The sequence below is a fragment of the Mastigoproctus giganteus genome, chromosome 2, assembly GCF_048544385.1.
Source record: "Mastigoproctus giganteus isolate SK-2022 chromosome 2, ASM4854438v1, whole genome shotgun sequence".
Taxonomy (NCBI): domain Eukaryota; kingdom Metazoa; phylum Arthropoda; class Arachnida; order Uropygi; family Thelyphonidae; genus Mastigoproctus; species Mastigoproctus giganteus.
Window position 1 is genome coordinate 46,240,368 of NC_143576.1, and position 24,723 is coordinate 46,265,090.

Consider the following 24,723-nt stretch of genomic DNA (forward strand, 5'->3'; position numbering starts at 1 on the left):
GATGAACCGCCTCAATGTAATCAGTGCCATCTGCAACAAACAGTGAAACATTTGTTACTAGACTGTCCCTCCTTTACAAACGAAAGAAAAACAGCCTTTAAATCCGTAACTAAAATTCAAGACACTCCTCTGAAAAACATTTTAAGTGAAGAAAATAATATACAAGAGGTTTTACACTATCGAAAATCAAATAGGCTTTTATAATCTGATTTAAAAAGCAAAAAAGTCACTGTAAATCAATGTATACAATCAGATTCCTTCTCTCTATTAAAAATTTTGTGAATAATTTCTAATCAGGTATTTATTCGAACGGCAATTGCAAGAGATCAGAGTAGAAAATACAAAACTTTGGGAGGTGCATTATGGCCATAGAAGCCAATGTGCCAACAACTAACAAACAACAACAATAAATGTTAGCTACTGCATTTGTCATCAGCTGCCAATATGCCTGGCCCAAAGAAAACTCACACGCAGTTGTCAGTACTTGTTATCAACATAACATTTTCCTTTAATATTTCATCTGGCGTTTTGTTCTTGGGATAATCTTACTGCTCCCCAGAAAAGTGAGCCAGTAAGATTATCATCAAGAACAGGAAGCCAAAATTCTTTATGCCAGAAGTTTATCAAACTGCAGTGGGGAGCTAATTGATTTTGTAATAATCAAGAAGGTGGAAGATAAACTGTTGAAGTTAAACATAAAAAAAAGCACCTTCGATGGAATGGGTCCAGTGGTGTGCTGGATCCAGCTCACACGAGCCAATTATTAAATTTTTAACAACTTTGTGAGCCAGATGTTAAACCGACAATGCCTATAAACTGTAGAGCCGCATGCACTTCAATCCATAATGGCTAGTTGCATTTGGGCGATAAGCTTGAATAATTTGACTGGGAAAATCCAGTAGCTAATAAGTTCTTAGAAAAATTTCCTAAAATTGTTGTTTGGCACTGTTTAAATCATTGATTGCCATTATCATGATGCAGTAAAACAAGTTAATCATTTAAAAATGTTTTTAAATAAAATTTATTGTATTTATCACCAATCTAATAAAAATCAAACCTAGCTAGAAAATGTAGGTAAAAAACTTGAAATTGAAATTATTAATAATATTGGTTGAGTACCGGGACCACGATGGGTGGCATGTAGTTTACGAGCTGCTGCTACTGTGTGATGCACAGTAGCTGTGCATCACACAGTATATATGCATTTTTCAAGTTCTTATTCTGGTCTGGAAAAGAGATTAGCTAACATTAATTTTTTGCAAGACCTTGCTTTAATAATAGATATTTTTGAAAGATTTTCATTATTTTCAAGTGCACATCAGTCAAGATCAACTAACGTTCCAAAAGTGCAAAACTTAATCAAATGCACACTAAGAACTTTCAAAAATTTAAAGGGTGATACTGTAAAACATGAATATCAAGTTAAAGATTACTTTATAAAAATAAAAAATTCATTTAATATTTTATTATTATTACTACTACTACTCCAAAACAGCCTTAGCCTTACAGAGGAGGAATACAATATATTAAAATCAAAATACATTAAATACCAATAAGGAAATATAATATTATATAACTTTGCAAAATAATGAGTTTACCTCAATATATATAAGTATGTAGAACACTTCCGTATGATACTCTCCAGAAATTAAAACGAAAAAATCGAAAACTTACATTAGAGTAAAAAATAATTAAAAACCAATTTAACACAATTAAAATCAATTTAGCACAATTAAAAATATTAAAAAGAATCTAACGAAAATGTTCAAAACGATTTTCCTTCTTGAAGCTGACAACGCTTTTTGACCGTATATCGCGATTACAGGAATGAAAATTACTGAATAGGGTTGAACATGAAATTTAAATAGTGATTATTTGTCTTTGCGCATGCACGTAAAGGTCCATGCATCGCAGATCAAATATGGCCGACGAACATTAACAGGATTCTCATGTAGTTTAATTTCTATGGTTTCTGCAATTAATAGTCGTGTATTACATTGGACACTAAGGATTTTGGCCTCATTAAATAAAAAAGTATGTTTTTCGTTAATAGCATGAAAGGCTAATTCTGACGCTGCTGAACGAGAAGCACGAACTGAGGCTCCATGTTGATTTACACAAATATTCAGAGAAAAATGCGTCGAACCTTGGTAAGACGAGTCACAATCACCGCAAGAAATGTATACCAGGTCATTAATTTGTGTTGCAAACGCAGAAAGAACAGAGCGATTGTTCAGTATAGTGTGTAATTTCTGTATTTGCCTGGCCACAATTTTAAATTCGGTATCTTTAAAGAATCTGTTAAGCTGTTTGTGCCACTGTTCAACATATGGGACAGAAATAAAGTATTTTTTGATATTACTTTTGTTGGTTGGTATAGTGTTTTGTATCCTATCCTTAGCCTGTACCCTAATTCGGTTTATTGTGGCCAGGGGATAACCTCTGTTTAAGAACCTGCTAGTTAATATTTGTATTTCTGAGACCAAAGCAGATTCCATCTTTGAATATTTATAGGCATATAGAAATTGATTAAAGATAATCGATCTTTTGTACGTGAACGGGTAATAGCTATTATAATGTAGAAGCATTCCGGTGTTTGTAGATTTTCGATAGAGGCTAAATTGGATTTTATTCGAGTCCCGAGTAAGCTTGAAATTTAGAAAGTTTAATGACTTTGTATCCGTATCCTCCCTTTCCAATGTAAATTTGAGTCTAGAATGAATATTATTAAATGAATGTAAAATGTCTTGGATAGTACTACTATCAGTAAAAACTAGAACATCGTCTAAATACCTTGCATAATATGTGATACAGGGTTGAAAAGGTGTCAAATGTATATGCTCAATCATTGAGAGATAGATCTCTGACATTAAGCTGCTCAGGCTCAAACCCATTGGTAATCCAAAAATTTGTTTGTACACATTGTCTCGAAAGGTGATATAGTTGGCCTCAACTAACAGTTTAATTAAGTGAAAAATTTCCTTAATAGGTAGCTTCGTATAATTAATCGGTATTGAGTTATTATTTAACATATCCCAAATAATATCTAATGTGTATTCAACGTTTACATTTGTATATAATGAGGTAACATCTAGTGAGAATAAATTGCCATTGTCTCCAAGTCTACAGTCTTTAAGATTTTTAAATAATGTATCGTAGTTCTTAATCCCAAATTGTATTACCTGTCTAAAGGGTTTTGTAGTGTTATATACCTGTGTGGCTAAGGATGAAAATGCCGAGTTCCTGTAGGAAATAATAGGTCGAATAGGAAATCCAGTCCTGTGTAATTTTACCTGACCGAAAAGTGCAGGAATATTGTATGTTCTAGCCTTCAATTCCTTTAACTGAGCCATAGTAATGTAGTTGTTTTTTCGATACGTGGTTAACGTTTTATTGTATTGATTGGCCAAATTGGTAAACAGTGCCGGGTCTACTTCAAGATAAGTGGAGGCATCTGAAACAACTGAAAAGAAAAATACCATAATGAAAATAAATATATTTTTAACATAACATTTGTTACTAATCTTAATAATTAATTAACTTTGATTAATTAGAATTTTTTATTAATCAATTTTTTTTATGCTAAAACAAAATCCCTATCGAATACATATTGAATTCTTAGGGATACATTACTAGAAAATATAATTCAACACATGAATTTACATCTTTTATCAGACAGAAATAATGATGAAAACATTTTAAATTATTTCGATTTATTAGAACAATCTACCATTTAGGTGGATTAAAAAATTTAAAAAAAAATTCTACCATTTAGGTGAAATTTTAAAATATGATATTGATTTGAACGATTTTCAGGATTTTGTAGATAATTTAGAATTGAAAAATCTTTCAATACCTGCAAGTACAGCAATAGCCTGCATAGCACTGATAATTGGTACCGAAACTATTCCGTGTTATGTAGTGGTGAGCTGTGTGAATATTTTAACAATGGACTCGCAGTTTTATCGACTTTCTACTAAGTAAATTTCATCAGTCAACGGAAGTGACATCATCCGTGGGTTCCACCAGAGGCACTTTCCACGCTCACACTACTAGTAGTGTGATTAGAGTGTGTGACGCTTTTTTCGTGACAGGTATGATATCTCAAGTCAGGTGCGGATTCAGAAAGGATGGATAGATGGGGCACATTCCCCCCTTCCTTAACCATGCATATAATTTTTTTTTTTTTTTTTACATCAGACTGCTAGAAGCTCAGATATAGTGATTTAAAATGTAAATCTAAATGCTAGGAGTAAATAAATTTTTAATGAATTTTAGGTGTTGGTCAAACATCAAAGGCAGATATCGTTGGGATATCAGAGATGTGGTGGCACAGAGGTATAAAGAATGAAGAATTGGAATTTGGGGAGTACAATGTGTACTGAAAGGATAGGAAGAGAGGACAGGTCATGCTCTTAGTTAGGAAACATAAAATCTAAGCAAGTGCAGCCGGTTTGACATGAGAGGACAGTGCAGTGTTGAGTCAGTTTGGTGTGACATGAGCTCTGGGAAAGCAAAAATGAGGGTAGGAGTTTGCTATAAGCCTAATGACTCTGATCAGTACAATGAACAATTATACAGAGAAATAGTGTGGGACAGTAAATCAGAGTTTCTAATATTGCGGGGTTTTAACTTTCCAGATATTGACTGGAACTTGTGGGTTGGCCACTTACACACTAGCAAAGGCTTTTGTGGATTTATTTTCTACAGCAGAATGTTAGACAAGCAACCAGAGGGAGCAATACTCTTGATCTGATTATCAGCAGTGATTATTCATGCATTAAGGATCTGTAGAAAAAGGAACCACTAGGTGGCAGTGATCACAGTGTGCACATGTGCAATTTACTCAAAGAGATAACTACTATCAGGGTTTCAAGGGAAGGGATATTGCTTTCGTAAAAGAGCTGCTGCTATGGTCTGAGACAGTTTTTAAAATCTATACAGTAGGAGCAACTGATGATGTTACCAACAGAAAATTCTAAATGGGAACCATTCAAAGAATTAATATTGAAACTGCTAGGCTTTTCATACCAACTAAGAAATATTGTTCAAGATGTAGGCCTAAATGGATGTCACATGAACTAATCAGACATGTGGCAGATAAGAAAAATGCATGGGATACATATAATTTAACAGATGACACAGAAGGCTATGGTAGATATAAGCTAGTCTGTTATCAAGTCACAAAGGAGGTTAGGTAGGCAAAGGCAGATTACGAGAAATCTTTGACAAAGGATGCAAAGAAAAACGGCAGTGTTCTTTACTTAATTAAACCCTAGAAGTAAAGGGATAAATCAGCTTGGTCCACTTGATATCGATGGTTCAACTATTGATGATTCTGTTCAGGGAGGGGAATGCCACCAGATGTGTAATAAACTCTGGCAGTGAGCTAAATGATTTTGTAGTAACTGAGAGCAAAGTGGACCAAAATTGTTGGTCCACTTTGCTCTCAGGGGTAGATGGGATCTATCCAGTTGTATTAAAGGAGGCACCAAAGGAAATAATCAAACCCTTAGCCATAATTATGAGAGCTTCCTTGGACTTGTGCCACTCCACTCCACTCCACTCCCATGGACTGGAGATGTGCCAATTTATAACGCCAGTTCACAAAGGGGGATCAAAGAGTGACACGAGTAATTACACACCTGCTAGTTTAACTTCTGTTCTGAGGAAAATAATGGAGTCACTGGTTTGCATTAGTTGAAGGATATGATGCAAGAAAGCAAGCATATATAGCATCAGCCAAAAAAATAAAAATAAATAAACACCTTCCCATTTCACCCATCCGGTCATTTCAAATGTTTGTCTAGTTCAGCCTTAAATTTATTTAAGCTAACAACTTCCACAACAACAGATGGAAGTCTGTTCCAGCAATTAACTACCCGCTGGCTAAAGGCAAATTTCTGCACATCTATTCTACAACTTTCTCTCCTCAATTTGAATCTATTCTCCCTCAGGTTCTTAATCTGAGCAAGCAGAAGTATCCTGTCAGCATTGAGCTTGCTCAAACTATTCAAGCCCTTATACACCAGTCAGATCAACTCCCAGGTGCCTGTTCTCCAGATGCTGCAACTTGCAGAACTTAAGCCCCATTTAGTAAGAGCACCCATTTGTTCCTGTCACCAATCTTGTTGCCCTTCTCTGTACTCTTTCTAGCAACTCTACATCCTTCCTAAAATGAGGCTTCCAGACCTGTATGTAGTACCCAAGGTGTGGCCTGACCATTGCCTTATACAGGGGGATAATCACCACCTTGTTTCTGCTAGCAAAATTCCTATATATCGTTGACAAAACTCCATGAACTGCTCTGGCAGCCTATCTGTCTTTTTCATTGTCCAGCTCCCTGGGTGTAGTATCACACAGTTGGTAGGTTTTTCTTCGGTTACTGCTACTCATATGCAGTACTTTGTATTTGTCAAGGTTAAACGTTACTTGCCACTTCTCAGCCCATCTGCTAACTTTTCTAGATCCTGTTGCAGTAGCATACCGTCTTTACTGTCATTATCAACTCTGCCAACCTTTGTATCATTTGCAATCTTGGACATTAAGCCTGATATACATTCATCGATATCAGTGATAAATACACAAAACAGCAATGGTCCCAGCATCGAACCCTGGGGAACTGCACTAATAACATTAGTCCAGGTAGAGCAGTGTCCGTTTATTACCACTCTCTGCCATCTCCCACTAAACCATCCATTGCAGCAACTTGCCCATTGCTATACTGCTCCAATTTTTAAAGCCGCCTTCCATGTTTTTAAAGCAGTCTTTCATCAATGTTGAAAAAAAGTCGCAATTTAGGGTTGCATGTGAAAGTGTCTGCAATTCTGCCCAGACACATTAGGAGGAAGTATATGATGAGAGCCTTGTCGATCAATTCAGTCCTGGAGAGATTGTGCAAGGCTCAAGGGGTAGAATTTTTTTCAGTGTGGTCTGTTCTTGTTGACAGGAGAGACGGCTTCTACAGGAATGGGGTACACTTAAATAGAAAGGGTGCAAGAATATTTGCTGATGCTATCGAGGCAATGTTAGGTGTGTCGGAAAACTGCTAGCTTGGGGAGGATACGCAGAATTAAAGGTTAACAGTGGCCTCAGGCAGAGGCAAAAGTGATTCTTGCACTGCTTCTATTAGAATGAGCAGCAGCCTGGAAAGCAAGGTAATGGAGATTTCCAGGACTGCTGGAAGTCATAGTGGAACCAGTAAATACATGGGCTGTGTTAGGGTAACTAAGAGTAGGAACAGGTGCATGTATACTTGCATGTACACCAATGCTAGGAGAGTTTGAAGTGCTAGTCAAGGCATCAAAGGCAGATATTGTTGGGATATCAGGGACATGGTGTCACACAGATATAAGCAGTGCAGAATTGGAATTTGGGGAGTACAAATTGTACAGGAAGGATAGAGAGGACAGAAAAGGAAGAGGGGTTATGCTGTTAGTTAAGAAGTGAATCCAATTGATGTTGGTGGACAATGCAGTGTTTAGTCTGTTTGGTGTGAAATAAGCACTGGGAAAGGAAAAATGAGAGTAGGTGTGCGATATAGGCCTAATGAATCTGATGAGTATAATGAGCAATTGTGCAGAGAAATAGAGTTGGCCAATAAATCAGAATGTCTTATAATGGGAGATTTTAACTTTCGAGATATTGAATGGAACTTGTGGACTGGTCGCTTGCACACTAGCAAGAATTTTATGGCTTTATTGGGTGAATGTTTTCTACAGCAACATGTTCGAGAGGCAACCAGAGGGAGTAATATTCTTGATCTGACTATTAGCAGTGATTATTCATGCATTAAGAATTTGCAGATAAAGGAATCACTGGGTGACAGTGATCACAATCTACTGAAGTAGGAATTGCTTAAAAATGTAACTACCATCAAGGCTAAAGGAAAGGGCATTTGCTTTTGTAAAGGTGACTACAGAGGTCTCAGACAGTTTTTAAATTCTGTGCAGTGTGATCAACTGATAATGTTACCAACGTTGAATTCTAAATGGGAAGCCTTCAAAGACTTAATTTTGGAGGCTACTAGGCTTTTCATTCCAACTAAGAAATATTGTTCAAGGTTTAGGCCTAAATGGATGTCAAATGAATTCATAAGGCTCGTGGCAGAGAAGAAGAATGTATGGGATGCATATAAAATATCAGGTGACACAGAAGACTATGGCAGTTATAAACTAGTCTTTAATCAAGTCACAAAGGAGATTAGGCAGCCGAAGGCAGATGATGGGAAATCTTTGACAAAGGATACAAATAAAAACAGCAAAGAGTTCTTTACTTATGTAAAGACCACTTAACATAGATTGGTTAACTCTTGATGATCATGCTCAGGTAGCGGATAAACTGAATGAGTATTTTGCATCTACATTCACACATGAAGAGTCATTCAATGAGGGGAGAGCCAGAAGTTTATCAAACTCTAACAGGGCACTAAGTTATTTTCCAATAACTGAGAGAGAAAAGTGGAGGAGAAATCGATGAAGTTAAGCAAAAGGAAGGCATCTGGGGTGGACAGGATCTATCCGGTTATATTAAAGGAAGTAAACAAACCCTTAGCCATAATTATGAGAGCTTCCTTGGACTCAGGGGAAGGTCTCCATGGACTGGAGGTGTGCAAATGTATTACCAATTCACAATGGGGATATAAAAGGTGACATAAGTAACTACAGACCTGTTAGTTTAGCTTGTGTTCTTGGTAAAATAATGAAATTACTCGTTAAAGAAGCATTGCAGGATCATCTAGACAACACTGCAGTAATAGTTAAGACACAGCATAGGTTTGTTAAAGTGAGGTCTTGTCGGACCAATTTGATTAGATACTATTGATGTTGTCACAAGGAACTGAATGCCAAAAATAATTTTTATATCATATACTTGGATTTCAGGAAAGCTTTTGATACTGTTGCACATGGAAGACTGCTATACAAATTGGAGAGAAGTATGGCCTTAAGGGTAAGTTGCTACAATGAATAAAGGGATGGTTGACTGGGAGACGACAGAGTGGTAATCAATGGACACTGCTCTTCGTGGACAAATATTATTAGTGGAGTTCCCCAGGGTTCAATGTTTGGCGCATTGTTGTGTTGTATATTTATCAATGATATTGATGAAGGTATATCAGGATTAATGTCCAAGTTTGTAGATGATACAAAGGTTGGCAGGGTTTTTAACGACAGTAAAGACAGTATGCTACTCTAGCTGGATCTAGATAAGTTTGGAAAATGAACTGAGAGGTGGCAACTGGTGTTTAACATTGACAAATGCAAAGTACTGCACTACACTCAAAGGAAGTGGAAAGTTAAAAATACCTGGGGGTAATTGCGCAGTCAAATATGAAGTTTGCCGACAAGTGCAGACAGGCTGCCAGGGCAGGTCATGGAGTCTTGTCAATGATATATTGGAATTTTGCCAGCAGGTACAGGGAGGTGATTATCCCATTATGCAATTCAGTGGTCAGGCCACTAGAGTACTTTGTTCAGGTCTGGAGGCCTCATTTTAGTAAGGATGTAGGGTTGCTAGAATGAGTTACAAAGAAGGATAACAAGATTGGTGAGGGGAACAAAGGGGTGCACTTACCAAGAAATGTTTAAGTTCTGCAAATTGCAGCACCTGGAGAGTAGGCACCTGTGAGGTGATCTGATTGAAGTGTATAAGGCCTTGAATTGGTAGAGCAAGCTGAATGCCGATGGGATTCTTCCTCTTGCTCAGACTAAGAACCTGAGGGGGCACAGTTTCAAATTGAGGAAAGTTAGTTGTAGAATAGATGTGCGGAAATTTGCCTTTAGCCAGCGGGTAGTTGATTCGTGGAACAGGCTTCCTTCTTTTGTTGTGGATGCTAATAGCCTAAATAAATTTAAGGCTGAGCTGGACAGGCATTTGGAACAAGTGGAGGGGTGCAATGGGAGTGTTTTTTTTTCCCTTTGGCTGATACTGCATAAGCTTGCTTTCTTGCATCGTATGCCTCTAATAATGCTAATGTCAACAGTATCAAAAGTTTTCCTGAAATCCAAGTTTATGACATGAAAATTATTTTTTGCAACCAGTTCCTTTGTGACTATATCGTAGTATCCACTTCCTCTTAACAATCACATGCTGTGTCTGAACTATTACTGTAGTTTGTGAATTGGGGATGCAGTTGCACATCTCCAGTCCATGGGGACCTCCCTTGAATCTAAGGACATTAGCATTAGTAGAGGCATTTGATGCAAGAAAGCAAGCTTATGCAGCATCAGCCAAAAAAATTAAAGTAAAATAAATAAATAAATAAAAAATAACCACTTCCACTTCACCCCCCTGTTCGTTCGAAATACCTGTCCAGCCGAGCCTTAAACTTATTTAGGCTATCAACTTCCACGACAAGGGATGGAAGTCTATTCCACCTACCAACCACCCGCTGGCTAAAGGCAAATTTCCGCACATCTATCCTACATCTGTCTTTCCTCAATTTGAATTTATGCCCTCTCAGGTGATTATTCTGAGCAAGAGTAAGAATCCCATCAGCATTGAGCATGCTCAAACCATTCAAGGCTTTATACACCTCTATCAGATCACCTCGCTGGTGCCTAGTCTCCAGACACTGTAATTCGCAAAACTTAAGCCTTTCTTCGTAAGGGGTACTCTTACGAAGTAAGGAGTAAGGGGTACTCTTACGAAGAAAGGCTTAAGTTTTGCGAAATTTTGCTTCGTAAGGGGTACTCTTACGAAGTAAGGAGTAAGGGGTACTCTTACGAAGAAAGGCTTAAGTTTTGCGAATTACAGTGTCTGGAGACTAGGCACCAGCGAGGTGATCTGATAGAAGTGTACAAAGCCTTGAATGGTTTGAGCATGCTCAATGCTGATGGGATTCTTACTCTTGCTCAGAATAATCACCTGAGAGGGCATAAATTCAAATTGAGGAAAGACAGATGTAGGATAGATGTGCGGAAATTTGCCTTTAGCCAGCGGGTGGTTGGTAGGTGGAATAGACTTCCATCCCTTGTCGTGGAAGTTGATAGCCTAAATAAGTTTAAGGCTCGGCTGGACAGGTATTTCGAACGAACAGGGGGGTGAAGTGGAAGTGGTTATTTTTTATTTTACTTTAATTTTTTTGGCTGATGCTGCATAAGCTTGCTTTCTTGCATCAAATGCCTCTACTAATGCTAATGTCCTTAGATTCAAGGGAGGTCCCCATGGACTGGAGATGTGCAACTTTCTCATAATTATGGCTAATAGTTTACTAACCTCCCTCACTGCCTCCTTCAATAGAACTGGATAGATTCCATCCACTCCAGGTGCCTTCTTTATGTTTAGCTTCAACAATTTCTCTTCCACTTTGCTTTCCATTATTACAAAATCATTTAGCTCCCTGTTAGTGTTTAGTATTCTAATGTCCTCCCCTTCCTTACAGAATTTCGCATGTTTTGTTTGTTATTTGGTTTTTAGGAGCATTAGCAACTAAGGCCATATTGCTCTGGGAATATGCGGTGGTCATTCCTTGACCTTTCTGCCTCCTCCATATTTGGTGGTGACGTGCTCGAACCCCGGTCTAATCAGGAAGCGTGTGCTATGCACTGCTGCTGCTCCTTCCCACCTGGCTACGGAGGCGCCAATTCCTCATGTGTGAATGTAGATATAAAATACTCATTCAGTTTGTCAGCTATCTGAGCAGGGTCATCAACAGTCGAACCACCAACATCAAGTGGACCAATCTGATTCATCCCATTCCTTCTAGAGTTTACATAAGTAAAGAAGTCTTTGTTGTTTTTCTTTGCATTCTTTGCCAAGAATTTCTCGTACTCAGCCTTTGCTTGCCTAATATCCTTTGTGACTTGATGTATATCTGCCATAGGTTTCTGCATCATTATAATTTATATGTATCCCACACATTTTTTCTTCTCTGCTGCAATCTTCATTAGTTCATCTGACATCCATTTAGATTTGAATCTTGGACAGTTTTTCTTAGTTCATATGAAACGTCTGGTAGATTCCAAGCTTAATTCCTTGAAGTGGTCCCATTGTGAATTTTCTGTTTTAAACATTGTCAGTTGATCCCACTGTATCCATCACTGTCTGAGACCATTGTAGTCACCCTTTCGAAAACAAAAACACTTCCCTTTATTCTTGACATTGTGATCACTGTACCCAGTACATTGTGAACACTGTCACCTAATGATTCCTTTATCTGCAAATTCTTTACCCATGAATAATCTCTGCTGATAATCAGATCAAGGGTATTATTCTCTCTCTCTCTGATTTCCTCTCGAACGTGTTGCTGTAGAAAACAGTCATCCAATAAATCCAAGGTGCCTCCGTAGCCAGGTGGGAAGGAGCAGCAGTGCGTAGCACACACTTCTAGATTAGACCGGGGTTCGAGCCCGTCACCACCAAGTACGGAGCATGCGGAAAGGGCAGGGAATGACCACCGCACCAGAGCAATATGGCCTTAGTTGCTAATGCTCCTAAAAACCAAATAACAACAACAACAACAACCAATAAATCCACAAAAGTCTTGACAGTGTTAAAGAAGCATTATAGGATGATTTAGACAACACATGCAATAATAACTCAAACACCATCGCTTTGTTAAGGGGAAGTGTTGTCTGCCCAATTTGATTGGATACTATGACGTGGTCACAAAGGAACTGGATGAAAAGAATAATTTTGATATCATATACTTGGATCTTAGGAAGTCTTAGATACTGTTGCACGTGGAAGACTGCTGTACAATTTGGAACAGTGTGGCATTAAGGGCAAGTTGCTGCTATGACAGAGAGTGGTAATCAATGGACCCTGCTGTTCTTTGACTAATGTTATTTGTGGAGTCCCTCAGGGTTTAGTGTTGGGTCCATTGTTGTTTTCTCTATTTATTTGTGATATTGATGAAAGTATTAATTTCTAATTTTGTAGACAATAAGAAGGCAGAGTTGTTAATGACACTAAAGACAGTATGCTACTGCATATGAGTAGCAGTAACCCCAGAGTAACATAGCTATGTGGTACTAAACTCAGGGTAGTAGAGAATGAAAAGGACCTGGAGGTGATTGTTCAAACAGATATGAAGAGTTCTGATCAGTTGAGACGGTCTACAAGAGTAGCTCATGATGCCCTCTCAATGAAATACGGGAATTTGGCATTGATATAGAGGTGATTATTCCCTTGTACAAGCTGAGTATCCTTAATCTGGAATGCTTGGGGCGGAATGTTTCGGATTTCAGATTTTTTCGGACATTGGAATAGATGGCATGGTGGAGTTGAGGGAAGGTAGAAATAAAATTTAGATTTCATGCGAAAAATTCAATTTTATTTACCCAAAAAAAAAAAAAAAGGTCCTTTTTAAATGTTTCTTCTGGAGTCATTTATTTGCCTCGTTAACAATGGTTTTTGTTGTACAAGTCTCTCTTTTATTTTATAAACTGACATTATTTCTTGTTCTGTTATAAAAGTACACTGCTCTAGTCCTTCAATAATTACATCACATTTTTTTCACAATGTCATCTTCATCATCACCTTTGCCATGATCACTTTGATTCAAACCCATTTCAGCTATTTTACCATCACTCATTGAATGAATAACTGGAGCCTCTTTATCAATATTAAAGACTTATTCAATATCCAATTTTTCCAGCTTACTGAGGCAGACTCCACAGTCACTGTTTTTGCTTATGTGAGGAGTTCAGACATCTTTTTCTCAAAATCATGAGCTCCTTCATCATCATCATCACTGAGCATAGTGCTGCTCAGTGATGATGTTGAAGAAACTGCTACCCAGTTTCTTCAACAAATTCACTTTCTGTTCTATAGATAAACTTAAATGCTTCCTCTTCTTCTTATCACTGTTTTTGTGGTAACAGGTTTTTGTGCCAAGCATGCATAACTTTGTCTTTAGTCACTGAGGTCCAAGCATTTCCAACAGCATATCTCGCATCCTTCAGGTTAAACTCCTTCTGGAAACCTTCCACACCCTTGCCTCTGTTCACTGCTACCAGCATGCTGTTCAAGAAAGTGTTTTATATTTACATTGATCTAAGGATACCCTGTTAATTAATGAAATCATGTTTGGGGGAAAATACATGGCATAAACATTATTTTTGATCAGCAATTCAGCTGGAGGATGAGCAGAACAGTTGTCAATAAATAACAAAATATTGCAATCAATATCTAGTCCAGCTTTCCTGCAGTGAGCACCAGCTGCTTGTACAAATTCTTTGTGAAACTAATCAGAAAAGGAATTCCTGGTGATCAGTGCCTTTTTTGTTAGCATAATAATGGATTGGTAAGAAATTCACTCCTTTAAAACAGCGAGGATGCAAGTTTTGGCATATCACAGCAAGTTTACACTTATGCGTGCCTGCTGCATTAGTACATCCCATCACAGTTAATCTGTTCTTGGCATCCTTAATTCCTGTTGGGGCTGTCTCATCAGCTGTACTTAGTGTCTTCCAGGGGCAATAATGCCTAAACATTGATGCTTCATCAGCATTATAGACTTGTTCTGCCATCAGATTTTCATCAGCGATGACCTTGGTAAACTCGTCAATGAATTTCTCCGCTGCCTTGTGATCAGCAGATGCTTTATCACCACAAATCTTTAAAAATTTAATGCCTTTATGATAGATCTTTGTTTGTTCCGTGATCAGCTGACCGGCAAGTGGCATGTGTTCACTGCAACGTTGAAGGATCCACTCTTTCAAAACACAATCGAGATCTTCCTTTTTAGCTTTATGCAATGTTTTTCTATTTTTCATTAACTTCTTTCATCACTTTCAGCATAGAACTTGAACAGTTTATCCTTCTTTCTTCAGGTCAAAGATGGTAGTCATTCCAACACCAAACTCTTCTTTATGATGTCTCACACTTACACCACAGCCCAGTTTCTTCAACAAATTCACTTTCTGTTCTAAAGATAAACTTAAATGCTTCCTCTTCTTCTTGTCACTATTACCCAGGGTAACAGTTTTTTTTTTTTTTTTTTTTTTTGACATTTTCAACAATATCTTTGCACCACAGAGCAGAGAATAAACTAAACAAACGGTGAGTAATGGACCAGACACCTTGCGTTGATGGTGGAGCTTTACTAACGTCAACACGCCGGGTCACATCTCTTTCCTGCCCCAGCAGGAAAGAGATGTGATCCCAGTTTCCAGAACTTTCAAGTAATTTTTAAAGAGTTTCGGTTTTTGAAGCTTTTCTAAATTTTGGATTGGAGATTCTCAACCTGTATAAGGCAATGGTCAGGCCATACTTTGATTACTGTATACAGGTCTGGAGGCCTCATTTTAGGAAGGATGTAAAGCTGCTGGAACAAGTACAGAGAAAGGCAACAAGATTAGTGACTGGAACAAAGTGTTACTCTTACAAAGAAATGCTTAAGTTTTGCAAATTACAGTGTCTGGAGATAGGCACCTGCAAGGTGATCTGATTGAGGCGTATGAGGCCTTGAATGGTTTGAGCAGGCTCATTGCAGATTTTTCCTCTTGCACGGATTAATCACCTGAGGGGACATAAATTCAAATTGAGGAAAGACAGTTGTAGAACCAGCATTTGGTCAATTGCTGGAACAAACTTCGATCTGTTGTCGTAGAAGTTGACTAATCAAATTCAAGGCAGAAGTAGACAAACAGTTGGAGCAAATGGATGAGTGAAATGGGACAAGTTTTTTTTTTTTTTTATACTGTATAAGCTTGTTTGATGCTGTATAAGCTTGATTTGTTGTTGTTATTTGGTTTTTAGGAGCATTAGCAACTAAGGCCATATTGCTCCAGGAATATGCGGTGGTCATTCCCTGACCTTTCCGCATCCTCCGTATTTGGTGGTGACGGGCTCATACCCCGGTCTAATCAAGAAGCGTGTGCTACGCACTGCTTGCTCCTGCCTACCTGAAGCTTGGTTTCTTGCATCATATGCTTCTACTAATGCTAACACGTGTACAAATTACACCATGGCCATGCTGTAGGGGTACTGATTGCGGCATTCAACGCTGTTATGTGCGGCACTACACTGCTCGTGCCTGGTACGTGCCATGGTGGGGGGTGATGAATATTTTTGATGAATATAATTGTCAACCCATGGACAAGTTCCTCCCATGTGAAAACTGTCTGGGGTGCATCTAAAGAAGTTTCACTTCAAAAAAAGAAGCAAAAAATGAGTGAAGAAACAAATAAATACATTACAAAGACAAAAGTGGAAATGGAAGTACGTGGAAGGAATATGTGTAGAAAACATTTAGAAAAATATTGAATATTGAATATAGGGAGATATAGCCAAAATTATAAGTCAATAAATATTTATTTATTTAGCTGTATTTATTGGCTTATAATTCTGGCTATATTTGTCCTATATTTAATATTTTTCTAAATTTTTTGCATATTCATGCTATGTATATTCAATTTCCACTTCTGTCTTCACTATTTATTTATTTGTTTCTTTTCTCATTTTCTGTCGTTGTGTTTTTATTATTTATTTTTTTTTATATTGCTTCTGAAAAAGAAAATAAAAATAATTTTAGCTATTTAGCAGAAAAATTATAAAATTATTAAGTAGTGAAAAGGGCTTATGCTGAATTAAGGAAAAAAGGTGGGTTGAGTAAGGATAGCAATAGAACCCTAATTTCTCTTGAATTACTGTAATAGATTTTGAGGTAAAAAATTTAGTTAGTTTAAATTATTTTCATTTTCTTTTTCATTGGTAAATAGCATAAACATTTTTTTAACTTCTAACCCCATATGTAATTTATAGCTGGCTTTCAATTTCTGTATTATATTTTTCACTGTATCTGTCGGGCTAGCTGTTATTCTGCCACTTTGCTGCTAAATTTAATTTACTATAATTTTTTGCTCATTTGGACCTAGCTAAACCAGCAGATAACAAACAGAAACAGATAGCCATGCTAATTATTGATTGGATGTATTAAATGGTGCTAGCTCTTGTCAACGTACCATTTAATGTGTCCTATTATCAGTGATTTGCCACATCATTTTTATTTTATTTTACTAGTAATTTTACTTTTACTTATTTTATTATTATTTATTTGTTTATTTATATGGTATAATGCAACTCAGACTGTCTTAGCCTTAATCTGTTCTTTTGGCCTCATTGCTCACTGGGACACTTTTATTCTGAATAACTCTATTCCCAATCCTTATACGAAATTCTTGTCTTACATGTTTATTAGCATTAGCAAAGGCACATGATTCAAGAAAGCAAGCTTTTATATATATAGCATCAGCCAAAAAAAAAAAAAAAAAAAACACTTATTTCACCCATCCCCTCCCTCCAAATGTTTGTCAAGTTCTGCCTTGAATCTATTTTAGTGATCAACTTCTACAACGACAGATGGATGTTTGTTCCGGCAATCAACCACCCGCTGGCAAAAAGCTAACTTCCGCACATCTATCCTACAACCATCTTTCCTCAATTTGAATTTATGCCCTCTCAGGCGATTATTCTGAGCAAGAGGAAGGATCCCATCAACATTGAGCATGCTCAAACCATTCAAATCTTTATACACCTCAATCAGATCACCTCGCAGGTGCCTAGTTTCCAGACACTGTAATTTGCAAAACTTAAGCCTTTCTTCGTAAGAGCAACCCTTTGTTCCATTCACTAATCTTGTTGCCCTTCTCTGTACACCTTCCAACAGCTCTATAAACTTCTTAAAATTAGGCCTCCACACCTGTATACAGTACTCAAGGTGTGGCCTGACCATTGCCTTATACAAGGGGATAATCACCTCTTTATCCCTGCTATAAAAATTCCTCTATATCATTGACAAGACACCATGAGCTACTCTTGCAGACCATCTGCACTGCTCAGAAAACTTCATATCTGCCTGCACTATTATCCCCAGGTCCTTTTCATTCTCTACTACTGTCAGTGTGGTACCACAGAGGTGATACGTTACTCTGGGATTACTGCTTCCCATGTGTAGTACTTTACATTTGTCAATGTTAAACTTCATTTGCCACCTCTCAGCCCATCTGCTCAACTTTTCTAGATCCTGTTGCAGCAGTGTACTGTCATTAGTGTCATTAACAACCCTGCCAACCTTCATATCGTCTGCAAACTTGGACATTAAGCCTACTATACCATCATCAGTATCGTTTATAAATACAGAAAACAACAATGGACCCAACACTGAACCCTGACAGACTTCATTAATAGCATTAGTCCACGAAGTGCAGTGTCCATTGATTACCACTCTGTCTTCTCCCACTCAACCATAGCAGCAATTTGCTTCCAATGCCACACTGCTCCAATTTGTGCAGCAGTCTTCCATGTGCAACCGTATGAAAGGCTTTTCTAAGATCCAAATATATGATATCAAAGTTATTCTTTGCATCCAGTTCCTTTGTGACTACATTAGTATCCAATCAAATTAGTCAGACAAGACTTCCCCTTAACAATCCCTATACTGTGTCCGAGCTATAACTGAAGTCTTGTCTAGATGATCCTACAATGCTTCTTTAACCAGTGCCTCCATTGATTTCCCTGGAACAGAAGTTAAACTAACAGGTCTGTAATTACCTGTGTCTCCCTTTGATTCTCCTTTGTGGATTGGGGTCACATTTGTACATCTCCAGTCCATGGGTACCTCCCCCTGAGTCCAGGGACGCTTTCATAATTATGGCTAAGGGTTTCCTTACTTCCTTTAACTTACTTCCTTATTAACACAAACATGTAATGTTTAATCATTGATTTGATGGCATTATTAATCTGATCTGGAACACTTTTCATAATTTTCCTACTTTTCCATTGAAACTTTTTACCTGTTTTATTATTTATTTTAGAAAAGATCACACACACACACACACACACACACACACACACACACACACACACACACACACACACACACACACATATATATATATATGTTTTTACTTGTTTTAGTTTAATTGTAGATTGTTACCGATTATTGGTGTTTTTCATATAAGTATTAGTGTTCATACGATTTGTGTAATCAAGCTAGCCTAGTTTAGGTTATCTTCATTCCGTATGGCCTATTCATTTTAAGTTAAGAAGTGTAATGCTGAACGATAATGATTTTTCATAAAATTTTACTGATGAAAACATTTTTATCTGTAGAAAGATAATTATTAAATCTTAATATCTGTACTAATTTATATAATAATACTAAATCTTAAAAACTGTACAACTTTATGTAATAATACTATTTTAAATAATATAACGTATTGCATTACACCGTGTGTGTGTGTGTGTGTGTGTGTGTGTGTGTGTGTGTGTGTGTGTGTGTGTGTGTGTGTGTGTGTGTGTGTGTGTGTGTGTGTGTGTGTGCATATACACACTTCATACATATGTACTAAGATTATATTCTTATGATGTAATAATTTGAATAATTTTGTTCCTAAATAATGAGGAGAAAGGCTGTCTTTTTTTTTTTTTTTCTGAAAGTGAACAAACAAAGTAAATTTTATAGATTTAGTGTTACACCAAGCATTCATTACTCATAAAAAGTTAGAAACAGTGATGGGGACTAATATCTTGTCCAATGAGTGTATGTACGTTTTTAGTAAAAAGCTGTATATTTAAGATCAGCATTAAAGCATTTTAAATTTTTAGGATGAGAAAGAGAATAGTAGTCTCTCCACTGATAGTAGAAGTACCAGAACTAATATACACTCTGTTAAAATAAGTGAATCCGTGGATGTCCTGAAGAAAGAAAATGCTAGTGATTCAACTTCAAGTAGTAGCATTTTTGCTGAAGAAACTGAAACAGAAGACCTCTTTAGCAGAAATACGAAGTAAGTAAATAATACAATATAATATAATATATATATATAGCATGATGGAAAACTGAAAGATTTCCTGTTAGAAAATTGGCATTCTGGAATGAAAGGGAAAACCTTAAAAATAATTTTTGGAATTATTAAAAAACACACCATCCAATATGACTAAAAATAAATTGTTATTTCAATGTTCCACACCTAACTGAAGTGTCATTAGGTAAATAGAAAGTCCTGTATATGTATTACATGTTTTGTGTTTACTTTGATTCAGTGGCGCACTATGGCCATAGTTGCCGATGCGCCCAATAAATTCCGAAACAAACAAACAAACAAACAACTTTGATTCAGTTATTGATTTTACTGTAAAGCATTTTAAAATGGACTGATATGCTTGTGAATGGAAGAAGCTGTATCATTCTCCATTCCACATCAAATACGAAATGGAGCATGGATTCTTGTTGGTTGCATCAACCAGGATACAACTAGGCCAGAATTATCAGAATGTTTGGGAAGGTGTGAGCATAATGAGACACCAGAGCAACTGCATCACTTAAGGAACCATGGTTTAGGAATTGCCAGCGGCTCTGGTAGGTTTTTATAATGTTCAGTTAATTCCTTATTATATTAGAATAACAATTACAGTTGTCTCTGCTATATTGTTCAGCACTATTGTAACACTGAGTGAACAGCACTCTGTATTTTTGATAACCTCCCTCGGAGTTGGTCCAGAACACCAAGCAAGTCTCTTTAAGCAAATTTCAAAGTTTCTCTCCAATCAGTAGATTACAGAGAATTTTCAAGTGTTCATTTAATAGTTATTTTCTTTCTGCTCTTCTAAGTAAAGAAGTAGGCTTTCCAAAAAAAAATAAAGGTACCTATCTTCTTGTATATAGAACTAATCCTCATAATGCATGAACCTCTTATCCCTTGGTCACTGGTGGCACCTGTCCTGCTTCCACATGGTTGGAGAGAGGGAATTAACCTCCCGGGTTAAAAGGAGCAACCATGGTTTATAACAGCTAACCAGTACTTGAGCCTATACACTCATCTTTTGACCTAAATAACTCCAAAAATGACTCATCTCAATCCAAGAGATTATGGGAAAATGAGCAATAACAGGAATATTCAATGTTCCTTCTATTACACTTTCTTTCGTCCAAATGTGTAAGTGCTCTTTCACCATTTCTGTCAGAAATGTTCAGAAAACGTTGTTGGATCACCAAAAACAACAAAAAAGATTCTGAACTACAGTTTAGTTGTTGAAACAGCTAACCATTAGCATTCTCAGACTCTACTAAGAACCTGAGAATGCTGATGGAATTGACTTTTGGCAGAATACCCATAATGGTTACCCCTCGAGCTACATTAAATAGTTCCAGAGGTAATTTCAGAGTGGAACCTAATGAATGTGATTGAAGACATGCTAGTTGAAGAAATAAAAGATTAAAATGTCATTCAAGCAGAATGAATAAAGGTCAAAGAAGATGGTGAGCTTGTTCCGACTAGAAACATTATTCTTACATTTGGAATGCCAACGTTACAATTATGTGTAAAAGCCAGATACCACAATTGTCGCATATGTCGCTATATTAGTACAGCCATCTTGGGGACTATTATCATTTATTATTATTATCTACATTTGGTGCAAGGAAGCCTGGGGCTTATGCTGCACCAGCCAAAAAAAAAAAAAAAAAAAAAAAAATTCCCGAGTTACCCAGACAGAGAGAGAGAGAGAGAGAGAGAGAGAGAGAGTCAAAAGTAGAAGGGAATCCCCAAGAAAGAGAAGAATGATGATATCCAGGGTTATGACCCTGGATATCATCATTATTCTCTTTCTTGGTGTTTCCCTTCTACTTTTGACTCTCTCTCTCTGGGTAACTCGGGATTTTTTTTTTTTTTTTTTTTTTGGCTGGTGCAGCATAAGCCTCAGGCTTCCTTGCATCATGTAGCTAATAATAATAATAATATTCCCCAAGACTGCTGTACAAATTGAAATGGCAAGTTTCTGCAATGGATAGAGGGATGGTTGAGTTGGAGATGACAGAGAGTGCTAATCAATGGACACTGCTCTTTGTGGACTAATATTATGTTATAGTGGAGTTCCCCAGGATTTGGTACTGGGCCCATTGTTGTTTTGTGTATTCATCAATGATACCGATGAAGGTATATTAGGCTTAATGTCCAAGTTTCCCGATGATACAAAGGTTGGCAGGGTCATTAACGACATTAAAGACAGTAAGCCACTGCAACAGGATATAAATGTTGGGGAAATTTGAGAAGTGGCAACTGAAGTTTAACATTGACAAATAGGAAGTACTGTATATGGGTAGCAGTAACCCAAGAAAAATGTACAAACAGTATGGTACTACACTCAGGGAATTGGAGAATGAAAAAGAACTGGGGGTAATTGTGCAGTCAGACATGAAGTTCTCTGAGTAGCATAGATGGGCTGCCAGAGCTGCCAGACAGAGAGTGGTAATCAATGGACACTGCTCTTCGTGAACAAATTTTAATGTCAAAGTTTGCAGATGATACAAAGGCTGGAAGGGTTGTTAACGACAGTAAAGACAGTATTCTACTCCAACTGGATCTAGATAAGTTGGGCAAATGGGCTGAGAATACTAAAACTGAAGTAGTAGTAGTAGTAGTAGTGATAGTAGTGGCATGTAATGCAAGAAAGCAAGCATAGCTTATGCAGCCAAAAAAAAAAAAAAAAAAAAAAATTACAAAACAATCCCCTCTAAATATTTCTCCAGTTCCTCCTTAAATTTATTTAACCTATCAACTTCCACAACGACACATGGAAGTCTGTTCCAGCAATTAACCACCTGCTGGCTTCGATTTCAATTTATGCCCCCTTAGGTTCGTACTAACAGATTAGAAATAATACTTGATGAGAATCAACTGAAAGAGCAAGCTGGCTTTAGGACAGGATTCTCAACTATGGATCACCTTCATGTAATAGCACAGCTAATGGAGAAAGCAAATGAATATAAAACACCATTATGCCTGGCATTTGTCGATTATGAAAAGGCATTTGACTCCATACAGCATAAGCCAATGTTTAGGGCACTAGAAAGACAAGGCATAGATACCCCATATATTATGATTTTGAAGAAAATATATGAGAGTGCTACCTCCTTTATTAGACTAGACAAAGACAGTAGGAAATTTAAAATCGAGAAAGAAGTTCGACAAGGAGACAATGTCTCCGAAGCCGTTTACTGCTGCCCTTGAGGAAGCTTTCAGAAGACTTAGACTGGTCGCAAAAAGGAGTCGGTGTGAACGGAGAGTACCTAAACCATTTGCAATTTGCAGATGACATTGTAACACAATGTCATCTGCAAATCGTAAATGGTTTAGATAGGAGTAGACAGTATTCTACTCCAACTTATCTAGATCCAGTTGGAGTAGAATACTGTCTTTACTGTCGTTTAACAACCCTTCCAGCCTTTGTATCATCTGCAAACTTGGACATTAAAATTTGTTCACGAAGAGCAGTGTCCATTGATTACCACTCTGTCTGGCAGCTCTGGCAGCCCATCTATGCTACTCAGAGAACTTCATGTCTGACTGCACAATTACCCCCAGTTCTTTTTCATTCTCCAATTCCCTGAGTGTAGTACCATACAGTTTGTACATTTTTCTTGGGTTACTGCTACCCATATACAGTACTTCCTATTTGTCAATGTTAAACTTCAGTTGCCACTTCTCAAATTTCCCCAACATTTATATCCTGTTGCAGTGGCTTACTGTCTTTAATGTCGTTAATGACCCTGCCAACCTTTGTATCATCGGGAAACTTGGACATTAAGCCTAATATACCTTCATCGGTATCATTGATGAATACACAAAACAACAATGGGCCCAGTACCAAATCCTGGGGAACTCCACTATAACATAATATTAGTCCACAAAGAGCAGTGTCCATTGATTAGCACTCTCTGTCATCTCCCACTCAACCATCCTTCTATCCATTGCAGAAACTTGCTGTTTCAATTTGTACAGCAGTCTTGGGGAATATTATTATTATTATTTATTATTAGCTACATGATGCAAGGAAGCCTGAGGCTTATGCTGCACCAGCCAAAAAAAAAAAAAAAAAAAAAAAATCCCGAGTTACCCAGAGAGAGAGTCAAAAGTAGAAGGGAAACACCAAGAAAGAGAATAATGATTATATCCAGGGTCATAACCCTGGATATCATCATTCTTCTCTTTCTTGGGGATTCCCTTCTACTTTTGACTCTCTCTCTCTCTCTCTCTCTCTCTCTAAATGATGACATTGTGGTCATAAGCCACGATCCCAAAGAATTAGAGGAAAATCTTAATCAGTTATGCACAGTTAGTAAGGATTTTGGACTAAAGATGAATATGGCTAAAACAAAAGTAATGATGAACAAGTATGCCACAGAAAGGGAATTAATGATTGAAGTAGCAGTAATTGAAAAGGTGGAGTCATATACTTATCTGGGACAAGTTATTAGCTGTAATAATGATAAATGGCTGGAAGTCAAGAGAAGAATAAATTTTGGATGGATAGCATTCAGGAAATATAGTCACATACTGAAGAGCAATATCCCAGTTTGTCTGAAACGTAAAATAATGAACCAATTTATACTCCCCACCATGATTTATGGAAGTGAAACTTGGGCACTAACCAAAAGAATGGAAGAGAAGCTGAGAACTACACAGCAAAGAATGGAACGAATTATATTGGGAATCAGACTGTTAGATAAGAAGTGAAACACATAGATTAGGCAGCAAACTCAAGTAAAGGACATTCTTATCAAAACTAAAGAACTAAAATGGTCTTGGGCAAAACAAATAGCTCGAAGACATGATGACAGATGGACTAAGAAAATAACAGAATGGTATCCAAGAGGAGCTAGAAGTAAACCTGGAAGACAAAGGCGGAGATGGATAGATGGATGGCCAGTGCTCAAAACAGAAGGAACTGGAAAGTTGCTGGAGAGGCCTTCATCCTGCAGTGGATTGAAAATGG

At 37.3% G+C, this 24,723-nt stretch overlaps 1 protein-coding gene across 4 annotated transcripts in view; it reads left to right on the forward strand.

Moving 5' to 3' along the window:
- The window catches only part of FAM21 (Family with sequence similarity 21), a 1,354,861-nt gene that overhangs the window by 797,382 nt on the left and 532,756 nt on the right, over positions 1–24,723 (forward strand). For all 4 annotated transcript variants that reach the window (XM_090388854.1, XM_090388862.1, XM_090388870.1 and 1 more), the window contains exon 16: positions 19,555–19,736. In XM_090388854.1, coding sequence (XP_090244980.1) covers positions 19,555–19,736 — 182 coding nt within the window. The remainder of the gene's footprint in view (positions 1–19,554; positions 19,737–24,723) is intronic.